The sequence below is a fragment of the Hypanus sabinus genome, chromosome 7 (genome assembly GCF_030144855.1).
Source record: "Hypanus sabinus isolate sHypSab1 chromosome 7, sHypSab1.hap1, whole genome shotgun sequence".
Lineage (NCBI taxonomy): Eukaryota > Metazoa > Chordata > Chondrichthyes > Myliobatiformes > Dasyatidae > Hypanus > Hypanus sabinus.
This window is the reverse complement of record NC_082712.1, coordinates 6,340,130-6,363,520: the sequence shown is the minus strand read 5'-3', so window position 1 is coordinate 6,363,520 and position 23,391 is coordinate 6,340,130. Positions and strand designations below refer to the sequence as shown.

Sequence of the window (23,391 nt, the reverse complement as noted above, 5' to 3'; positions counted from 1 at the left end):
TGCCACAGACATCTATTCCTGTGTTGAACAGTTCCACGTTCTCCACCTCTGAGCACATCTCCAAGGAGCGCTGCCACGAGAAAGCAGCATCCACTATCGAGGACACCGCCACCCTCCCATCCTGGCCATGCCCCCTTTTGCCGCTGCTGCCACCCGACTGAAGGTACAGGAGTCTAGGTTCAGGAACAGTTCTCACCCCTCAACCATCAGGTTCCTGAACCAGAGGGGGTAACTTCACTCACCCCAGTACTGAACTGATTCCACCACCTACAAACCCTCTTTCAACTCATGTTCCTAGTGAAGGATCTCAGCCCAAAACAATGACTCTTTACTCCTTTCTACAGATGTTGGCCTGATCTGCTTCTCCAGCATTTTGTGTGTGTTAATCTGGATTTCCAGCACCTACAGAATCTCTTGTGCTTATCATGTGCTCAGTAGTATTTTTATTTGCATATTGGATGTTTATAAGACACTGCCTATTTGGTTTTTCATAAAATTCTATTGTATTTTTCCCTGTAAATGCCTGAAGGAAGACACATCTCAAAGTTAGACATATACTGCGCATACTTGAACTTTAAACTTTTTTATAGGAAAGGGCCTGAAGGAATGACTCGACCAAAAGCCAGCCCAAGATCAATGGCTGAATGTCCTCTGTCTGTGATGCTGCTAGAAACTCTTTCTCTGAGATGCAGTCAACTCTCGCTGTACAGGTCCTTTGGCCCATTTAGTACATGCAGAACTATTATTCTGCCCAGTCTCATCAACCCACACCTGGACCATAGCCCTCCTGTCCATGTACTTATCCAAACTTCTCTTAAATGTTGCAGTTAAACCCACATCTACCACTCCTGCTGGCAGCTCATTCCACACTTGTATCCCCCCCGAGTGAGGAAGTTGCATCTCAGGTTCCCATTAAATATTTCATCTTTCACCCATGACCTCCAGTTCTAGTCTCATCCAATCACAATTGAAAAAGCTGCTTGCATTTATTCTATCTGTACCCCTCATAATTTTATTTTATTTATTTTGCGATACAACACGGGACAGGCCCTTTCCAGTCCACCGAGCTGCAGCACACGTCAGCCCACCTATTTAACACTAGCTGAACCACAGGACGACTTACCAATTACCAATTAACCTAATAATTGGCATACCTTTGGATTGTGGGAGTACCCAGAGGAAACCCCCACACACACATGGGAAAGACCAACAAATTTCTTACGTATTCACACATGATGTCTGGACTTGGTTGTCAGAGCCCGCTTGAGATGCAGATTTAATAGGTAGTGGGTGCTTATCCTCACTACCACTCTCATCTAGAACAACTATAAGGAACGTCCAGGGTCTAAAGTCCTAACCTATTCTCTGTAACTCAGGTCCTCAAGACCTGGCAATATCTGCAACATATTATAAATTTTCTCTGTACTCTTTTAATCTTACTGGTGTCTTTCCTGTAGGTAGATTCAAAGTTCAAAGTAAAATTTATTATCGAAGTACATATATGTCACCATATACAACACTGAGATTTATTTTCTTGCAGGCATACACAGTAAAGCCAAGAAACACTGTAGTATTAATGAAAGACAGCACCAACAGGACTGACAGAAAACAGTGTGCAAAAGACAACAAGCTATGAAAACACAAAATAAATAAGTAAACAAAAAAACCCAATGAATATTGAGAGAAAGAGTCCTTGAAAGTGAGTCCATATGTTGTGGGAACACTTCAATGATGGGGTGAGTGAAGTTATCCCCTCTGGTTCAAGAGCCTGATAGTTGAGGGGTGAGAACTGTTCCTGAACCTGGTGGTGTGGGCACCTCCTTCTCAATGGCAGCATCTAGAAGAGAGCATGATCTGGGTGGTGAGGACCTTGATGATGGGTGCTGCTTTCCTGCAACAGCACTCCATGTAGATGTTCTCAATGGTGGGAAGGGCTTTACCATGATGTATCCACTACTTTTTGTAGGATTTTCCATTCAAGGGCATTGGTGTTTCCATACCAGGCCGTAATGCAACCAGTTAGTATACTCTCCACCACATATCTATAGAGCTTTTGACAAAGTTTTAGATTTGAATTGAATTGACTTTATTACTTACATCCTTCACACACGAGGAGTAAAAATCTTTATGTTACAACTCTGTCTAAACATGCAATGTGCCATTATAGTAATCTATAATAAATAGTATGTACAATGGGATAGTCAATATAACATAGAAATACAGTTGCATCAGCATGAATTAATCAGTCTGATGGCCTGGTGGAAGAAGCTGTCCCGGAGCCTACTGGTCCTGGTTTTTATGCTGGTTACTGTTTCCCAGATGGTAGAAGCTGGAACAGTTTGTGGTTGGGATGACTCAGGTCTCCAATGAACCTTCCAGCCCTTTTGCACACGTCTTTGTAAATGTCCTGAATAATGGGAAGTTCACATCTACAGATGCACTGGGCTGTCCGCACCACTCTCTGCAGAGTCCTGCGATTGAGGGAAGTACAGTTCCCATACCAGTCAGTGATCAGTCAGTCAGGATGCTCGCAATCGTGCCGCTATAGAAAGTTCTTAGAATTTGGGGCCCATACCAAACTTCTTCAACCATCTGAGGTGAAAGAGGCATTGTTGTGCCTTTTTCACCGCACAGCTGGTATGTACAGACCACGTGAGATCCTCGGTGATGTTTATGCCAAGGAACTTAAAGCTGTTCACCCTCTCACAACCCCAGATTCATTGATGTCTTTTGGGGTGAACCTGTCTCCATTCCTCCTGTCGTCCACAATCAGCTCCTTTGTCTTTGCGACATTGAAGAAGAGGCTGTTTTCTTGACACCACTGTGTCAGAGTGATGATTTCCTCTCTGTAGGCTGCCTCGTTATTATTTGAGATTAGGCCAATTGGTGTAGTGTCGTCAGCAAATTTAATACTGGATCTTCGCAAACTTCTAACAAAGTAGAAATGCTACCCTCTTTTCTTCGTAATGGCATTAATGTGCCGGGCCCAGAACAGTTTTTATACATAGTAGGGGAATTAAGGATTATGGAGAAAAGGCAGGTAGGTGGAGATGAGTCCATGGCCAGATCAGCCATGATCTTATTGAATGGTGGAGCAGGCTCGACGGGCCGGATGGTCGACTCCTGCTCCTATTTCTTATGCTCTTATGTTTTGATCCTTATCAGGTAACCTCATGATTCTGGAACTGCTCTTACTTAATCACTGTGCAGCTCTGAACATTTTTCTGGCTCAGGCTGAGATAATATTATTGTGTGGCTGGCAGTGACAGATGCATTACTTTCACCAATCAGAGATGCTTGGAATGAAGACGGTCAATCTCATAATAGAAAACATTTTCTTATGACAAACCACCCCTCTCACACAATTTAACAGTCATAAGCTATATTGTTTGGCCCTTGAGAATGATGAATTAAAACCCAGCTCAGGCACTGAGGCTTTGAAACTGTCCTCACCTTGACAAGGCCGCGCCTGAACAACATCTCGACAGCATGCCGAAACTTGAGATTCAGGGAGCTGTGGTGAAAACCAATCCCTCGACGCAACATTGTTTGGTAATAGGCACTCCCTTTGATGAAACGCAAACGGAAGAAGACCTTGTTCAAGAACTGCGAAGACACAAACATAGAACGAGGATGTTTTGCTTATCAAGCCTATGCTAGCTGGCAGAGTTCTCCCATTCCCAGCACCTATTCTACTCTCATTTCCAGCTTTACTACACAGCTACACCAGACCAATTTATAGTGAGCAATTAAGTTGCGAACCCTTAAGACAAAAAGACAGAGGAGCAGAATTAGGCCATTTGGCCCATCGACTCTGTTCCACCATTCAATCATGGCTGATTAAATTTTTCAAACCAATGCTCCCACTTACCCCCATAACCCTAACCATTTTCACCAGTCAAGAACTTATCAAACTCTGTCTTAAGCACAACCAATGGCCTCCACATCCCTCTGCAGTAACAAATTCCATAGATTTAACAACTTCTGTCTAAAGAAATTCCTCCTTATCTCAGTTCCAATGGAACATCCCTTTGTTCTGAGCCTATATCATGAAGAAGGGTCTTGTCCTGAAACATCGACTGTTTATTCAATTCCATAGATGCTGCCTGACCTGCTGAGTTCCTCCTGCATTTTTGTGTGTTGCCTCCCCCACCACTTTGAAACCAGTTGCCCCCTCCCTCCACTCTGCTATTACCAGTTCCCATTTCCTATAACTCAGCACAAAAAGTTGTGTGCTGTGATGACTAATGGTATGGTCTATGAGAGACCCTGTCCCAAATGCACCCAGAATCAGAATATTACTGGTATATGTCCTGAAACATCTAGTTTTACAGTAGCAGTAAAACTTGCAAGACATAATAAAATCTTTAAATGACAATAAAACATTTAATTTAATTTATATACTGTATAGATATTTTACTCTTTTGCACTACATATACATACATTTATAGAGACAGGTGTGTGAAAAGGGCCCGAAGGATCATTGGGGACCTGAGTCACCCCAACCACAAACTGTTCCAGCTGCTACCATCTGGGATATGGTACTACAGCTTAAAAGCCAGGACCAACAGGCCCTGGGACAACTTCTTCCACCAGGGCATTGGACTGATTAATTCACGCTGATACAACTATATTTCTAAATTATATTGATTGTCCTGTTGTACATACTATTTATTACAAATTACTATAAATTGCACATTTAGTCAGAGTTGTAACATAAAGATTTTTACTCCTCATGTAGGTGAAGGATGTAAGTAATAAAGTCAATTCAATTCAATTTACTGTAGTGCAAAAGAGTTAAAAATATATATTGAGGTAGTGTTCATGGGTTTGTGGACTGTTCAGAAATCTGATAGCAGAGAGGAAGAAGCTGTTGCTAGAACACTGAGTGTGTGTCTTCGGGCTCCTATACCTCTTCCCTAATGAACAGACGGCATGTCCTAGGTGATGGGGTCCCTAATGATGGACGCTGCTTTCTTGTGTCATCACCACTCACCTCCTGATCTGCTGCAGAAATCTGGGCAAATGTGCAGTCTGAAGGGAGTTCTTGAAGTGCCAGGTACTTCTTGATTAACAATTCATATTCAGCCCTGTATTGTTCTAGTTTCTCAGCTTGTTTCCTGGAGGGATGTGTCCTTTCAAAGGACAGGGGTTGGGGAGAAAAGAATGGAGAAGGAAATGCAGAAAATATTTATTTAAAGTTTAGAGCTGCCGACCCTGGGATGGTACTACGCTACCCAATTTATACCTAATTTTCAAAGATAATGTTCCCTCAGCACAGAATTCAAATTTGGTAGTCAGCTTTCAAATCTGAAGTCGGAGAACTGAATAAGAAAACAAAATTTGACGCAGCATGTGCAAAATGCTGGAGGAACTCAGCAGGTCAGGCAGCATCTATGGAGAGGAATAAATAGTCAATGTTTTGGGCTGAGATCCTTCATCAGGACTGGAAAGGAATCTGGAAGGAGCCAGAATATTAAGGTGGGGGGAGGGGAAGAAGGACTAGCTCGGTGAAGACAGGTGGGTGGGGGGGGGGATAAAGTAAGAAGCTAGGAGAGGATAGGTGGGAAAGGTAAAGGAGCTAGAGAAGAAGGCAATCTGCGAGGAGAGGAGGATGGACCACGGGAGAAATGGAACCGGGGCAGGTGATAGGCAGATGAGGAGAAGATAAGAGGTAAGAATGGGGAACAGAAGAAGAGGGGATGAGGAAGGGGAAGGTTACTGGAAGTTGGAGAAATTAATGTACATGCCCTCAGACCTTTAAGGCCTTCCTGATGGGGGACGGAAATGTATAGGAACTGCACAGCCATAGCGGAGAAAAAAGGCAATCAGAGCCAGGGAGCTAAAAGTGATTGACATGATGGAGGCAGAGGTGGGCACACCTCTGGACCACCTCTCACTCTGGATAAGCTTGAACAGAAACTTTGTTACATTTTGTAGACGAGCATTTTTCCACCAAAATGTCATCGCCCTCCAGACGATGGTGTGAACTGTTCTGTCTGGCAGGCAGAACCCTTTGTCATCTAAGACTTTCAGTCCTTGGAATGGCAGATGTTAAAAGGCTGCTTACATAGCTCTGCTACCACGATCAGTTCCTCCACTATTTTGTCTGCGTTGCTTTGGATTTCCAGCACCTGTAGATTTTCTCCTGTTTGTGATAATACTTACATAGTTTCCTCTTTTTCCAGATACTTCAATAGCTTGGTCACCCTGATTTTTATTTTCAGTTCAGCTCTGACAGAATCTTGATCCTTTTTGCCTTGTGCCTTCTCAAGCAGGTGAAGTAGTATTCCTTTAGCGAAGGACTCAACTGGTCCTATTTTGAATCTGAAACAACAATGCAAGCTGGTTAGTGGCTGAAGCCAGCGATGCAATGTGTTCGTGTGCCACCGTAAGACACAAGGCAGAGAAGTGGAATTAGAATTAGTTCATTCAGCCCATCAAGTTTACTCTGCCATTCTATCATGGCAGAGCAATGATATTCTAATATTCCTCCCAACACCATTCTCCTGCCTTCTCCCTGATGCCCTGACTAATCAGAATCTATCAACTCTGAAACATAGAAAACCTACAGCACAATACAGGCCCTTAGGCCCACAAAGCTGTGCTGAACATGTCCCTACGTTAGAACTTACCTAGGGTTCCCATAGCCCTCTATTTTTCTAAGCACAATGTACCTATCCAGGAGTCACTTAAAAGACTGTATCGAATCCGCCTCCAACAATGTCACTGGCAGCCCATTCCATGCACTCACCACTCTCTGCGTAAAAAACTTAACCCTGACATCTCCTCTGTACCTATTTCCAAGCACCTTAAAACTGTGCCCTCTTGTGGTAGCCATTTCAGCCCTGAGAAAAAGCCTTTAACTATCCACACGATCAATGCCTCTCATCATCTGATACACCTTTATCAGGTCACCTCTCATCCTCTTGTCATTCCAAGGAGAAAAGGCTGAGTACACTCAACCTATTCTCATAAGGCATGCTCCCCAATCCAGTCAACATCCTTGTAAATCTCCTCTGTACCCTTTCTATGGTTACCACATCCTTCCTGTAGTGAGGCAACCAGAACTCAGAACAGTACTTCAAGTGTGGTCTGACCAGGGTCCTATATAGCTGCAACATTACCTCTCAGCTTCTAAACTCAATCCCATGATTGATGAAGGCCAATGCACTGTATGCCTTTTCAACCATGGAGTCAACATGTGCAGCAGCTTTGAGTGTCCTATGCACTTGGACCCTAAGATCACTATGATCTTCCACTCTGCCAAGAGTCTTACCATTAATACTATATTCTGCCATCATATTTGACCTGCCAAAGTGAACCATCTCACACTTATCTGGATTGAACTCCATCTGCCACTTCTCAGCCTAGTCTTGCATCCCATCAATATCTCGCTGTAACCTCTGAGAGCCCTCCAAACTATCCACAACACCTCCAACCTTTGTGTCATCAGCAAACTTACTAACCCATTCCTCCACCTCCTCATCCAGGTCATTTATAAAAATCGTGAAGAGTAAGGGTCCCAGAACAGATCCCTGAGGCACTCCACTGGTCACCAACCTCGATGCAGAATATGACCCGTCTACAACCACTCTTTGCCTTCTGTGGGCAAGCCAGTTCTGGATCCACAAAGCAATGTCCCCTTGGATCCCATGCCTCCTTACTTTCTCAATAAGCCTTCTAAGGGTACCTTATCAAATGTCTTGTTGAAATTCATATACACTACATCTACTGCTCTTCCTTCATCAATGTGCTTAGTCACTGTTTCAATGTATGACTGGAGTGGACCCAAGTGCAGGACACAGGCATGGAGAGCAGGTTAGGATTCTTAAGCGGGCTTGAATGTTGCCTTGGAATTGGAGCCTGTACTTGGACTTGACTTGAACTCTGAGCCTGGACTTGGAACTTGGACACTGACCTGGAACTCGGAACTTGGACACAGACACAGAGACGACAACACCAAAGACAGACGATTCATATCGCGGCTCAGAGGAGCGGCAAACGGCCAGCAATCCTTAACTGGATACAAGACAACAAAACCCAACGACGACATACAATTCGTATCTTGGCTCGGAAGATGGTCCCTATTCTTTAGTGGCCCGGAATGTGCTTTGCCACACTGGCTCAGGTATTGGTCCAGTCCCAAGTAGATGTAAGCCTGAGTCTTTATGCTGCCAATTCAGATGAGAATCAGGTGCGTTAATCAAGGAGCCAGGTAAAACATGGGGAAAAGGAAATTAACAGAAATGAGGAGTCAATGGACTGGACCATGACAGTCACATCCTCAAAAAATTCAATCAGGCTGATAAGGCACAACCTGCTTTTGACAAAGCCATGCTGACTATTCCTAATCATATCATGCCTCTCTGAATGTTCATAAATCCTGTCTCTCAGGATCTTCTCCATCATCTTACCACCCACTGAAGTAAGACTCACTGGCCTATAATTTCCTGGGCTATCTCTACTTCCTTTCTTGAAAAAGAGAATAACATTTGCAACCTTCCAATTCTCCAGAACCTCTCCCATCCCCATTGATGATGCAAAGATCATCACCAGAGGCTCAGCAATCTCCTCCCTTGGCTCCCACAGTAGCCTGGGGCACATTCCGTCTGGTCCCGGTGATCGATCCAACTTGATGCTTTCCAAAAACTCCAGCACATGCTCTTCCTTAATATGTACATGCTCAAGCTTTTCAGTCTGCTGCAAGTCATCACTACAATCACCAAGATCCTTCTCCATAGTGAATACTGAAGCAAAGTATTCATTAATTACCTCCGCTATCTCCTCTAGTTCCATACACACTTTTCCATTGTCACACTTGATTGGTCCTATTCTCTCACATCTTATCCTCTTGCTCTTCACATACTTGTAGAATGCCTTGGGGTTTTCCTGAATCCTTTCCGTCCCTTCTGATTCTCCTAATTTCATTCTTAAGCTCCTTCCTGCTAGCCTTGTAATCTTTTAGATCTCTATCATTACCTAGTTTTTTGAACCTTTCGTAAGCTCTTCTTTTCTACCTTTCTAGATTTACAACAACCTTTGTACACCACGGTTCCTGTACCCTATCATCCTTTCCCTGTCTCATTGGAACGTACCTATGCAGAAATCCATGCAAATATCCCTGAATATTTGCCATATTTCTTCCGTACATTTCTCTGAGAACATCTATGCTTCCAAGTTCCTGCCTGATAGCCTCATATTTCCCCTTACTCCAATTAAACACTTTCCTAAGTTGTCTGTTCCTTATCCCTCTCAAAAGCTGTGGTAAAGGAGATAGAATTGTGATCACTATCTCCAAAATGCTCTCCCACTGAGAGATCTGACACTTGACCAGGTTCATTTCCCAATACCAAATCAAATACAGCCTCTTCTCTGCTTTAAGTATACCCAATGACTTGGTTTCTATAGCCATCTGTGGCAATATATTCCACAGATTCATTACCCTCTGGCTAAAGAAAGCTCTGCCCATCTCTGTGCTAAATGGACACCCCACTATTGTAATCACTGGAATTCAGAAGAATGAGGATAGACCTCATTCAAACCTATTGAATGTTAAAATGCCTTGATAGAGTGGATGTAGAGAGGATGTTTCCTGTGGTGGGGGAGTAAGTCCAGAGAACACAGCCTCAAAATAGAGGGACGTCCATTTAGAACGGAGATGAGGAGGAATTTCTTTAGCCAGAAAGTGGTGAATCTGTGGAATTTATTGCCACAAATGGCTATAGAGGCCAAGTCACTGGGTATATTTAAGACAGAGGTTGATAGATTCTTGATTAGCAAGAGCATCAAAGGGTACAGGGAGAAGGCAGGAGAACGGGGCTGAGAGGGATAATAGATCAACTATGACAGAATGGTGGAGCAGACTTAATAGGCCCAAACAGCATAATTCTGCTCTGATATGCCATGGTCTTGTGGTCTTATTCTGAGTCTATGCCCTCTGGTCCTGAACTCCCCCACTATAGGGAATATCCTCTCCACATCTGCTCTATCCATGCCTTTCTGTGACTGTGGGTAAGAAAAACAGATATGCATTTCTGACCCAGCATTAAAATCTCCTTGTCTTTCCGGTACAATGGAGACATCTTATTCTTTCCTTTGAGCTGGCTAGTTGTGCTGCTTTGTCATTTGCTTGCTTTTGATATTTCGTCTGAATAAGCACTGCCGAATTACTTAAAGATTCCTCAAAATATTGTTGGTATCCACTGTAACAGCTTTCAAGTCATGCTAGTTTTATGTTATTGTAGTGCCAGTGGCCCAGGTTCAATTCCTGCTGCTGTCTGTAAGGAGTTTCTACTTTTGTCTGGTTTCTTCCCACATCCCAATTACATACAGGTTAGTAGTTTAATTACTCATATAGATTAAAAATTTTTAAATGGTTAGAATAAAATGGGATTTGTGTGAATAATGTAGTTGATGGTCAGCATTGACCTGATGGGCTGAATGGACTGTTTTTTGTGGTATAAGGCTGTATTGTAAACAGACCGGTCAATGTCGAGAACTACTCACGCAAAGAATATAGCTGGCAAACCATTCTGTTTTTGAAGCGCTTCGACCAAACGTGGGAAGTTATCACAGTGTTGTATCGCGAAAATCCCTTTGACTTTTGGATCCAACATCAACAGCACATCCTCGAGCTGCGAAAATTCAAAATTGATATTACAGCTGTTGGATCTGTCGACAGAGATCTAGAGCTTGTTTGGAAGTCAAGAATGGGACATAGACTTAGTGGTTTCGGCTGCATTACGAGAACAAAGAACAAAGTAAGTAAGGAGGACAAAGAAAAAGAAGCTGTGGTTGCCTCATACTCGGGCTAGAGATGAACAACTTTCCAGTGATAGCAATTAACCTATTAAATCAGCCATGATCATAATGAATGGCGGTGCAGGTTCAAAGGGCCGAATGGCCTACTCCTGCACCCATTTTCTATGTTTTCTAAATATTTTCTGACACCTGTTCCAGTAAAACTGAGAAACCTCTAGAAAAATGCAGATTCGGCTATACCACAGTTTACTTGAAAATTTACTGAACAGTTACACGTATATAGGTGATTATATAAAAATTATAAGCAAGCAAAGGGAAGTTAAACTGCAAGGAAAGTACCAGAAGTGAAACAATTCTACATCATAATCCAACTCTGCAATAATATAAAACACAGATCACAGAACAGCAGACTCACGGAAAAACACAACACAGAAACAGGTCCTTCAGCCCATCTAGTCCATGTCAAACCATTTAAACTGTCTATTTTCATTGACCTGCACCGGAACCATAGCCCTCCATATCCCTACCATCTATGTACCTATCCAAACTTTTCTTAAATGTTGAAATAGAGCTCGTATGCACCACTTGTGCTGGCAGCTCATTCTACACCCTCTTGACCCTCTGGGTGAAGAAGTTTCACCTCATGTTCCCCTTAAACTTTTCACCTTTCACCCTTAACCCATAACCTCTGGTTGTAGGCTCACCCAACATCAGAGGAAAAAGCCCAGCACAGGAACTGTTTGGTGCACAATGTCTGTGCCAAACATGATGCTGAATTAAATTAATGTAAATCTCCTCTGCCTGTTAATAACCCATATTCTTTCATTTCCTGGCAAAAGCCACTGTTATTTGTAGGGTTGTTCACTGAGCAGGGAGGTTAGGGTTTGTCACCAGTTGAGGTGATGTCATCAGTGCACAACTGAGTGCTGTTTCTGCTGAGTGCTTTTGTGCATATTGGTCCAACTCATGGTTCTGATTGGTTGGCTGCCCTCCCTGGACACTTTCTCTCTCCTCTCTCCTATTGGACAAATGACACAAAAGCATGAAAACACATACCACCAGATTCAAGGACAGCTGCTACCATCCCATTATCGGTCTCTTGAATGGACCTCATTCACTAAAGATGTATCGATCTACTAATCTACCTCCTTGGCCTTTATTTACTTACTTGCACTTTCCCTGTACCTTCTACTTCGTTTTGGGCATTCTGTTTTCCGTTATGCCTGGCAGAATGTCGATGTATGGCATGATTTACCCAATGGCATGCAAACAAAAGCTTTTCATTGTATAAAGTCATAAAGAATATACATGTACAGCACAGAAACAGACCTTTTGGCCCATCTAGTCCATGCCAAACTATTAATCTGCCTAGACCCATTGACTTGCACCTGGACCATAGCCCAAAATTACGCGTCCTATCAAAACGTCTCTTAAATGTTGAAAACAAATCTACATCCACCAATTATGCTGGTAGTTCATTCTTGATACCTGTTTCAATCATAAATACACACCAATTCCAAATACAATGCTTTATCTGCTCTCCAACTTCCTAAATTTCCATGATCAATAGGCCTCATCCCTTATCCAGATAAACAAGCAAGAAAATGTTAGGACATGAGAAATGATCTTTCGGATACTTCTGTCCTTGAGGCTCACAGTGGGAGAGTATTATTTAATCTTGAAACTCCATGGAAATCTACAATTTTGGCAATTCTACACTTAGTGGCTACCTTATTAGGTTCACCTGAAACAGCCTGTTAATGCAAATATCAGCTAAACCTGTGGCAGCAACTCAATGCATAAAAGCATGCAGAGATGGTCAAGACAGTCAAACCAAACATCAGAAGGGGATGAAATGTGTCTTTGACTGGGGAATGATCGTTGGTGCCAAATGTGGTGGTTTGAGTATCTGAGAAACTGTTGAGCGCCTGGGATTTTAACATACAACAGTTTTGAGAGTTTAAAGGGGATGATGCAAAAAACAAACAAAAAAGAAAAGCATCAGTGAGCAGCAATGCTTTGAGTGAAAACACTTTGTTAATGAGGTGGGTCAAGGAGAATGGTCAGATTGGTTGAAACTGACAGGAAGGAAAAAGTAACTCAAATCACACCAATTTACAATAGTGACCATAAGACCTGAAGACATAAGAACTGAATTAAGCCACTTGGTACTTTGAATCTACTCTGCCATTCCTTCATGGCTGATTTAAAATCCTTCTCAACCCCATTCTCCTGCCCTCTCCCTGTGACCTTTGAAAACCTGACTAACCAAGAACCTATCAACCTTCACTTAAACATACCCAATGACTTGGCCTCCATAGCCATCTGTGCCAACGAATTCCATAGATTCACCACCCTCTGGCTAATGAAATTCCTCCTCATCTCTGTTCCAAAGGAACACCTTTCTATCCTGAGGCTGTGCCCTCTGGTCTTAGACTCCCTCACTGTAGAAACCATCCTCTCCATATCCACTCTATCTTGTCCCTTCAATATTTGATAGGTTTCAATGAGATTCCCTTCATTATTCTTCTAAAATCCTGTGAGGACAGGCCCAGTTTTATCAAACACTCCTCATATGTTAACCCTTTTGTTCCCCAGATAATTCTCGAGAAGCTCCCTTGGGCCCTCTCCAACGCAACACATTCTTTTTTAGATCAGGGGCCCAAAACTACTCACAATATTCCAAGTGTGGTCTGACTAAAGTTTTGATGTGTATGACAAATAAAACTAATCTCTTTCTCGAAAAACCCAAATTTGTGAGACACATTTTTTCACACACAATACCATGTTGTCTCTTCCTAACCTGTCATTGCCTATCCAAATGCTGGTAGCTCCTGTGTCTCAGAATCTTCTACAGTATCTTTCTCATCTCGGATGTCAGGCTCACAAGCCTGTGTTTATCTGGCTTGCCCTTCCAGACACTCTTAAGTAAAGTCACAAAATTAGCTACTGTCGGTCTTTCAGCAGTTCACCCATGGCTAAAGAAGGTACAAATATATTACTGGTGAAAATAATCTTTACAAAGTCTCCTGATGTAGGGCCTCAGCCCGAAACATCAACTGTTTATTCCTCTCCATAGATGCTGCCTGACCTGCTGAGTTCCTCAGACCATATTCAGCATCAACAGGATCTTTTGTGTTTATCCTTCCCGGTTTATTGGTTTATTATACAGTGTGAAATGGGTGTTGTTGATATATACTGAGCAGCTCCAGTTGCCCTTGAGAACATGAGCCGCCTTCCTACTCCGCATTGGTCCCTCTGTTGAAGGTCCTCCCACAGTGTTGTTGAGGAGGGAGTTCCCGTCTCAAACCCAAAAACTTGAAGGACTAACAATATCTTTCAGTCTTTTCATCAGGACGAAGGGAAACCTGCAGGTGGTAGTGTTCACCCACTGTCCTAATCCCTCTTGATGGTAGAGGCCATGAATTTGGAAGATGCTGTCGGAGGTGACTAACTGCAGTGTATTTTGTAAATTACACATACTGTAGCCACTGTGGTGCATGGTAGCGTAGCAGTTAGCTCCAACATATTACAGTAGCAGTGATCACCAATCAGGGTTTGATTCTCACCGCTAGTCACAAGGAGTTTGTACATTCTCTCCATGACCACATGGGTTTCCTCTGCACGCTCCGGTTTCCTCCCACAGTCCAAAGATGTACAGGTTAGGGCTAGTGAATTGTGGGCATGCTGTGTTGGCACCAGAAACCTGGAGATGCCTGTGGGCTGCCCCACCACATTCCCGATGCAAGGGCCACATTTCACTGTATTTTTTGATGTTTTGATGCAGATGTGACAAATAAAACTAATCTTTAATCTGTGTTCTGCTGGTGCAGGGAAGGTTTATTTAATTTATTTATTGAGATATAGCATGGAATCGGCCCTTCCAGCCCTGTGAACCACGCAGCCCAGCGGTCCCCCAATTTAATCACGGGACGTCTTACAATAACCTGTTAACCTACAAACTGATACATCCTTGTACAGTAGGAGGAAATCTGAGCACCAGGAGGAAACTGTTGCAGTCACAGGGAGAATGTACAAACTCCTTACAGGATTATGGTTGATGGATTGGGTTGAGATCCTTGGTTGTTGGAGCTACACTCAATCAGGCAAGTCTGGGATACCAACCATGCTTTGGGTACCAGAAGCGTAAAACTGATCTACACTGTTCTACAGACACTCCATGGCGGAGAGCATTCTGACTGGTTGCATCACACGCCTGGTATGGAGGCTCCAAAGCAGAGAATCGAAAGAGGCTGCAGAGGGCTGTCAACTCAGCCAGCTCAGTCACAGCTACACCCTCCCCAATATCAAAGACATTTTCAAGAGGTGGTACCTCAAGAAACTGGCATCATTCATTAAGGACCCTCACCATCTGGGAAATGCCCCCTTTGCATTACTACCATTGCTGAGGAGGTACAGGAGCCTGAAGGCTTCCTCCTCTCCACCATCAGATTTCTGAATGGTCCATGAATCCATAAACATGACCTTGCTATTTATCTTTTGATTTGAATATTTGTTTTGTAACATAGTAATTTTTATGTCTTGCGCTGTACTGCTGCCAAAAAACAACAAACTTCATAATGTATATCGGTGATAATAAACTTGATTTTGATTCTGATTCTGGTTCCAGTGGTTGCTACACAGAATATCCAACAGTAGAGTACTGGAACTGACCTTTGGTCCACAATGTTGTGCCAAGCCAATTAAATTAACAATCAAATGGCTGCCTAAACTAATCCCTTCTGCCTACAGAATATCCACATCCTTCCGTTTACCTCCCACTCATGTGCCAATCGTAAAGTCTCTTAAAAGTCCCTAATGTATCTGCCTGTACCACTACCCCAGGAACTGCATTCCAGGTACCCACCACTCTCTGTGCATGAAACTTGCCCTTCACATCTTCTTTAAAATTACCTTAAATGCATATCCTCAGGTATTGGACACTTCAACCCTGGGAAAAAGATATTGTCTTGCACTCTATTTTTCATTCATTCGTTATGGGCCATGTCATATGATGTGGGTGATCCTGGTCTTTCCATCACCATGATTGTCCTTGGCAATCTTCTCTACAGAAGTGGTTTACCATTGCCTTCTTCTGGGCAGTGTATTCACAAGATGGGTGACCCCAGCAACTGTCAATTTCCTTCAGAGATAGTTTGCCTAGTGTCAGTGGTCGCATAACCAGGAACTGTGATATGCACCAGCTGCTCATACGACCATCCACCGGCTGCTCCCATGGCTTCATGTGACCCTGATTGGGGGCTAAGCAGGTCTTACACCTTGCCCAAGAGTGACCTGCAGGCTAGTGGAAGGAAAGGGTGCCTTACACCTCCTTTGGTAGAGACGTATCTCCACCTGCCACCCAACTCCATCCATGTCTCTCATAATCTAATCAACATCTGTCATATCTCCCCTCAGACTCTACCACTGCACAGAAAACAATTATGTTTGCCCATTCTCTTGTTATAGAACCTGTTGTTGTTGTTAAGATCAGTGACAAGATTTTACTGATTGGGAAGTCAAACAAATTGGGATTCTCTTTCCTCAATGTACAAAGGTGTCAAGAATTCTCTGACATCACAAGAAGAGTTCCATGGGACTGACATGTGCAAAGTGTGTCTGTTTGAAGGCGAGCCCAGAACAAAAGGCCATGAGGTGTGTACCGCATCAGATCGATTGTAAGAATATGGCCAGTGTGTATGTGGCTGATTGACTGCGCAGCGGATGGGCTGGGTCTCCTGCACACGGAGGGCTCTCTCTTTTGTGCTCGGGTTTTCAAGTGTGCACGTGTTTCATCTTGGCTAGCTTTGCTCATTGCTCCCATACTGTTGACCAGCATATACCGTTACTAATGTGACTCAGTAAAAATGTTTAATCATACTCCTCCGATATCATCCTTGCTCTGCACATATGAATAAATGCACTTTTGTGTTGAAGACTAGAGTCATAGAACATTGCAGCATAAAAATAGGCCCTTCAACCCATCTAGTCTGTGCCAAACTATTAACCTGCAAGTCCCATAGACCTGCACTTGGATCATACCCCGCCATGCCCCTCCTAACCATGTACTTATCCAAATTTCTTTGACATGATAAAATCATGCCCATTTCCACCAGTTCCGTTGGTATCTCATTCCACACTTTCACCACCCTCTGAGTGAAAAAAGATTCCCCTCATGTTCTCCTTAAACAGTTCACCTTTCACCCTGAACTCTAGTTCTAGTCTGACCCAACCAACCTCATTGGAAAAAGCCAGCTTGCATTTACCCTATCTATACCCCTCATCTTTTTGCAACACCTCTATCAATTCTTCCCTCATTTTTCTTCGCTCCAGGGAATAAAGTCCTAACCTATTCAATCTTCCCAAACTTGAGATCAGTGAATTCTGGAAGCGATTAGCATTGGAATGGTTGACGAAGGAATGCTTTGAAAGAGAAACTCGCTGGATGACAGAGAAAAGAATGTGCTGTGGTGATGGGTGAAGAGGGTGTAAGATAGAGCAAAACCCAACCTGTTGCAGTGAAAACTAGGTATTTTAATTTATAATGCCACTGGGACACACTTACCTCCTTTGTCCGTCCAATTTTAATCCATTCTGCAAGTTCCCTCTTCAGTTCAGCTTCATATTCTCTCACATCGGATTTCCGGATAACAATCTTGTCCTTGAAGGACTTGTTCATTTCCGGTTCAAGTTCCTGAAGTGGAAGCATGCTATTAGCAATGAAGTCTGCGCAGCCCCTCCCACTCCACACTCCTCCCTCAACACCACCCCTCACAATCTGCAACTCTCCTTCAGTACTGACCCCCATTTTGCACTTCTCCCTCAGTACTGTCCATCACACCCTGGATCCCTGCCACAGTTCTGTCCCTCCACCCGTAAAACCACAAGATATCGGAGCAGGATCAGGTCATTTGGCTCATCAAATATGCATGGCCATTCCATCAAGTCTGATTGATTCTCCTTCTTCTCATCTCCTGTCTTCTCCCTGTAAGCTTTGAAGCTCTTATTAATTTAGCACCTATCAACTCTGCTTTAAATTTAAAACCAAGTCTGTGGCAATGAATTCTAGAGATTCACCACCCTCAGTCTAAATAAATCTCCTCCTCATCTCCATTCTAAAGGGATGTCCTTCTTTTCTGAGCCTGTGCCCCCTGGTCCTAGACTCTCCACAAAAGGTAACGTTGTCTCCATGCCCACTCTATCCAGGCTTTTCCATATTCGATAGGTTTCAATGAGATCCATCCCCCTCCGTTGTTCTATACACCATCAAATACAGGCCCAGAGCCAACAAACACTCTTCATACATTAACACCTTATTTTCAAGGATACTTCTTATGAACCTCCTCTGAACCCTCTCCAAATGACAGCACATACTTTCTGAGAAAACATTGCTCATAATACCCCATCTGCAGTCTGACCAATGCCTTATAAAACCTTAGTGTTACATCCTTGTTTTTATAATCTAGTCCTCTTGAAATTAATGCTAACATTGCATTTGCTTTCCTTACCATTGACTCAACCTGCAAGTTAATTAGGCAAACTTCCACAAGGACAAGCAAGATCTTTTACACCTCTAATTTCTGAACTTTCTTGCCATTTAGAAAATACATTACACCTTTGTTCCTTCAATAAAAGTGCATTGCAATGCACTTCCCTACACTGTATTGCTTCTGCCACTTCTTTGCCTATTCTTCTAATCTGTCTAAGTCCTGCTGCAGCCTCCCTGCCTCCTCAACACTAGCTGCCCCTCCACTTATCTTCGTATCATCCACAAACTTGACCACAAAGCCATCAATTCCATCTTTCAAATAATGTGAAAAGAATCGGTCCCAACACAGACTCCTGCAGAACATCACTAGTCACTGGCAGCCAACCAGAAAAAGTCCCCTTTATTCCCACTCTCTGCCAGTCAGCCAATCTTCTATTCGTGCTAATATCTTTGCTATGATACCATGGGCTCTTATCTTGTTTAACAGCCTGATGTGCGACACCTTGTCAAAAGCCTTTGGAAAATCCAAGTAAACAACCTTCACTGACTCTCCTTATTTCATCAAAGAATTCCAACAGATTTGTCAGGTAAGTTTTCCCTTTAAGGAAACCATGCTGACTTTGGCGTATTATATCATGTGCCTCCCAAAGCCCTTTGAACCTCAGTTTTTTTGTACTTTCTCTACATTTAGAAACTAGTCAATCCTTTCATTTCTTCTAGCCAAGTGCATAACCATATACTTCCTGACACTGTATTCCATCTGCCATTTCTTTGCCTGTCCTCCTAATCTGAATAAGTCCTCTGCAGTCTAATTCCTCAGAATTACCTGCCCCTCTACTTATCTTCATTTTGTCTGCAAACTTTGCAACAAGCTCATCAATTCCATCATCCTAATCACTTGCATTTAGCGTCAACAGAATTGGTCCCAACATAGATCAACGTTGACTCTGGCCTGAGAGGCCAGCTTTGGGCATTTTCATGCCTTACAAGGCGCAGAATGAAAGACTGTGTGACGTGCCACTCCTCACACAGACACTTGTATTATTTTTCTTTACTTTATGAGGTTGAGTTGCAAGCTCAACACTCAACCCGGCACGAAAGGAAAGCGTACTCGGGAACAGCCCATCTGGATTCAAACCCGGGAACCTCCATTCCAGGGTCCTGTGCTGATGTCACTGCACCACCAGCCAAGCTAACACAGACCCCTGTGGAACACTACCAGTCACCAGCAGCCAACCAGAAAAGACTCCCTTAATTCCTACTCTTTGCTTTATCAATGGTAATACCATGGGCTCATAGCTGTTAAGCAGCCTCATGTGCGGCACCTTGTCAAAGGCCTTCTGAAAATCCACGTACACAACATCAACTGATTCTCATTTGTCTACCCTGCTTGTTATTTCTTCAAAGAATTCCAACATATTTTACAGGCAACATTTTCTCTTGAAGAAACTATGCTGTCTACAGCCTATTTTATCATATGCCTCCAAGTACCCTGAGACCTCATCCTTAACAATCAACTCCAACATCTTCCCAACCACTGAGGTCAGACTAACTGGCCTATAGTTTCCTTTCGTCTACCTCTCTCCCTTCTTGAAGAGTGGAGTGACATTTGCAATTTTCCAGTCTTTTGAAACCATTCTTGAAAGATCATTACTAATGTCTCCACCATCTCTTTGGCCACCTCTTTCAGAACTCTGGGGTGTACACTACCTGGTCCAGGTGACTTACCTAGCTTCAGAGCTTTTAGTTTCTCAACAAACTTTCCTCTATTTGTAGGAACTTTCAGTTTTCCAAGATCCTTCTCTCTAGTTATGGTAACTTCACACACTTCATGGCCCCTGACACCTGGAACTTCCACCATATGCTTGTGTCTTCCCCAGTGAAGATGGATGCAAATTACATTGGTCCATCATTTCATGGTCCCACATTACATCATTGTTTTCCAACAACCTTCTGCAGTGCAGAAGGGAGGGAGGAAGAAGAGGAGAGTGGTAGTGATAGGGGACTCCATAATCAGGGGTACAGACAGGAGATTCTGTCTACAGCAGAGATCTCTAGTGGAATTTTACGGGACACTTTTAAAGCATCTATTCATGGACAGATTATTTCATACTCTGCTGGAGTTAGGAAACAAACTAATTCTAAAATATTAACATTGGTTGATAAAACCAAAGCAATTGATAAGATTTATTCAGTGACCCCCAGCAAAGAACTTTATAAAGAAAGAGTTGAACTTCAAATGGAGCATAGTTTGTTATTATCCTTTTCGATTGAAAATCAGTTAATTAAATCTAGAACCCAGTTTTATGTACATGGCGATAAGTCTGGCAAATTATTGGCTAATCAATTGAAAACTGCTTCGGTTAAACGACAAATTACTAGGATTCGTAAACGAGATGGCACTCTGACAATCGACCATAAGGAGATAAATAAAGCCTTTCAAGATTTTTATAATTCTTTATATTAATCAGAATTTGTTGAGGATTCTTCTATAATAGATGAATTTTTAAGAAAATTGAATATCCCAAAATTAACAACAGAGGATAGTGTATTCCTAGATGCACCTATTATGGAAACTGAAATAAAAGAGGCTACTCTTTCAATGAATTCCAGTAAAGCTCCTGGTCCAGATGGTTATACTGTAGAGTTTATTAAATCTTTTTCCTCTATACTCTCTCCTTGGCTTTGTAAAATTTTTAAAGATGCGTTAACTATAGGTAAATTACCACAATCTTTTTATGAAGCCTCTATTTCTTTAATTCTTAAAAAAGTTAAAGAACCCACTGGATGTGCATCCTATCGGCCTATATCCTTGCTGAATACGGATTTTAAGATTTTTAGTAAAATTTTGGCCACTAGATTAGAAAATATATTACCTCGAATTATTTCTGAAGATCAGACTGGATTAATTAAAAACCGCTACTCAACTTTTAACATTAGAAAATTAATTAATATTATTAATACGGCTTCACCCAAAATACCAGAATGTGTCATTTCCTTAGATGCTGAAAAAGCATTTGATAGAGTTGAATGGCCATATTTATTTAATACGTTGTTTAATACGTTTAATATTTAGTTCAAAATTTATATCATGGATTAAATTAATATACTATAAACCCTTGGCTTCGGTCTTTAATCAAATAATCAAAGGTCTCCTTTTCTCAGTTATTCCGTGGTACAAGGCAAGGCTATCCATTAAGTCCCTTACTATTTGACATTGTTTTGGAACCTTTAGCTATAGCCATTCGTGAATCACCTAATATTTTGGGTATTACTCGTGGGGAAGGGACGTATAAGTTATCATTATATGCTGATGGTTTGTTACTATACATATCTGACCCTGAGTTATTTAAAACAGAGTTGAGGAAAAACTTCTTCTCCCAGAGAGTTGTGGAGGTGTGGAATGCACTGCCTCGGAAGATGGTGGAGGCCAATTCTCTGGATGCTTTCAAGAAGGAGCTAGATAGATATCTGATGGATAGGGGAATCAAGGGATATGGGGACAAGGCAGGGACTGGGTATTGATAGTGAATGATCAGCCATGATCTCAGAATGGCGGTGCAGACTCGAGGAGCCGAATGGTCTACTTCTGCACCTATTGTCTATTGTCTATTTCGTCCTTGCTTGCTCAGTTTAGTAACTTTTCTGGTTACAAATTGAATTTTAATAAGAGCGAATTATTTCCATTAAATATGCAAGTTCCAATTTATAAGCATTTACCATTTAAAGTTGTCTCAGATTATTTTACTTATTTGGGTATTCAAATTACCAAAAAACATGAAGATTTATTTAAAGTTAATTTTTTACCTTTAACTGACCAAATTAAGCAACTTGTTACCAGGTGGTCTCCATTATCTTTGTCATTGGTTGGTCGAATTAATGCTATTAAGATGTTGGTATTACCCAAATTCTTATATTTATTTCAAGCATTACCAATTTTTATTCCTAAATCTTTTTTTGATATTATTGACTCAAAAATATGTTCCTATCTGTGGCAGAATAAAAATCCTAGACTAAGCAAAAAATATTTACAGAAGCCTAAGAAGGAGGGTGGTTTTGCTAAACCTGCCATTTTACTATTGGGCAGTTAATATACGATATTTAATATTCTGGGCACAATAATCGACTATAGCAGCTTGCCCACAATGGGTAAATTTGGAATGTAAATCTGTACAAGACCTTTCATTGTTTTCAATTTTAGGATTTTCACTTCCTTTTTCTTTATCTAAATTGAATAAACAAATAACTAATCCTATAGTTAAACATACATTGCGAATATGGTTTCAATTTCGTAAATTTTTTGGCTTGAATAAGTTTATCTTATCAAGCCCTGTAATATCTAACTTTCTTTTTCGGCCCTCTTTTATGGATTAAGCCTTTGTTTTATGGAAAACAAAAGGTATAACATGTTTTCGTGATCTATTTTTAGATAATAGTTTTATGTCCTTTGAACAGCTATCTAATAAATATAATTTACCTAAAACTAATTTTTTTAGATATTTGCAAGTTAGAAATTTTTTGAATAATGAGTTACAGTCTTTTCCAAAATTATGTCCAATGGACATTACGGAAAAATTTTTAGCTCTGAATCCTTGCCAGAAGGGTTTAGTAGCCATCATTTATAATATGATCATGAAAATACAGCCAGGAGTATTAGGAAAAATTAAGAAGAAATGGGAAAAAGAACTTCATTGTCTTATACCCACTGAGCAGTGGGAGAAAATTTTACAATTAGTCAATTCTTCTTCTATTTGTGCTAAACATGCCCTAATACAATTTAAGGTTGTACATAGAGCTCATATGTCTAAGGATAAACTTGCTCGATTTTATTCTTATGTTAATCCAACCTGTGATGGATGTCATTCTGAAGCTGCTACATTGACCCACATGTTTTGGTCTTGCCCTTGTTTGCAAAATTATTGGAAAGATATTTTTGGTATTATTTCAACAGTTCTGAATATCAAATTGCAACCGCATCCTATTACTGCAATTTTCGGTTTATCAATGATGGATAATAGTTGTTTATCCCTCTCAGCTCAGTGGATGATTGCATTTGTTACATTATTGGCTAGAAGATCTACCCTATTGTACTGGAAAGAAATTAATCCTCCAACTATATTTCAGTGGTTTTCTCAAAC

General features: G+C 41.7%; 1 protein-coding gene across 2 annotated transcripts in view; it reads right to left on the bottom strand.

Moving 5' to 3' along the window:
* The window catches only part of LOC132396523 (probable ATP-dependent RNA helicase DDX60), a 165,171-nt gene that overhangs the window by 50,468 nt on the left and 91,312 nt on the right, over positions 1 to 23,391 (bottom strand). For both annotated transcript variants that reach the window (XM_059974118.1, XM_059974119.1), the window contains exons 23-27: positions 17,330 to 17,458; positions 10,510 to 10,637; positions 6,169 to 6,327; positions 4,997 to 5,135; positions 3,454 to 3,606 (exon numbers count right to left, since the gene is read on the bottom strand). In XM_059974118.1, the coding sequence (XP_059830101.1) occupies positions 3,454 to 3,606; positions 4,997 to 5,135; positions 6,169 to 6,327; positions 10,510 to 10,637; positions 17,330 to 17,458 (708 nt within the window). The remainder of the gene's footprint in view (positions 1 to 3,453; positions 3,607 to 4,996; positions 5,136 to 6,168; positions 6,328 to 10,509; positions 10,638 to 17,329; positions 17,459 to 23,391) is intronic.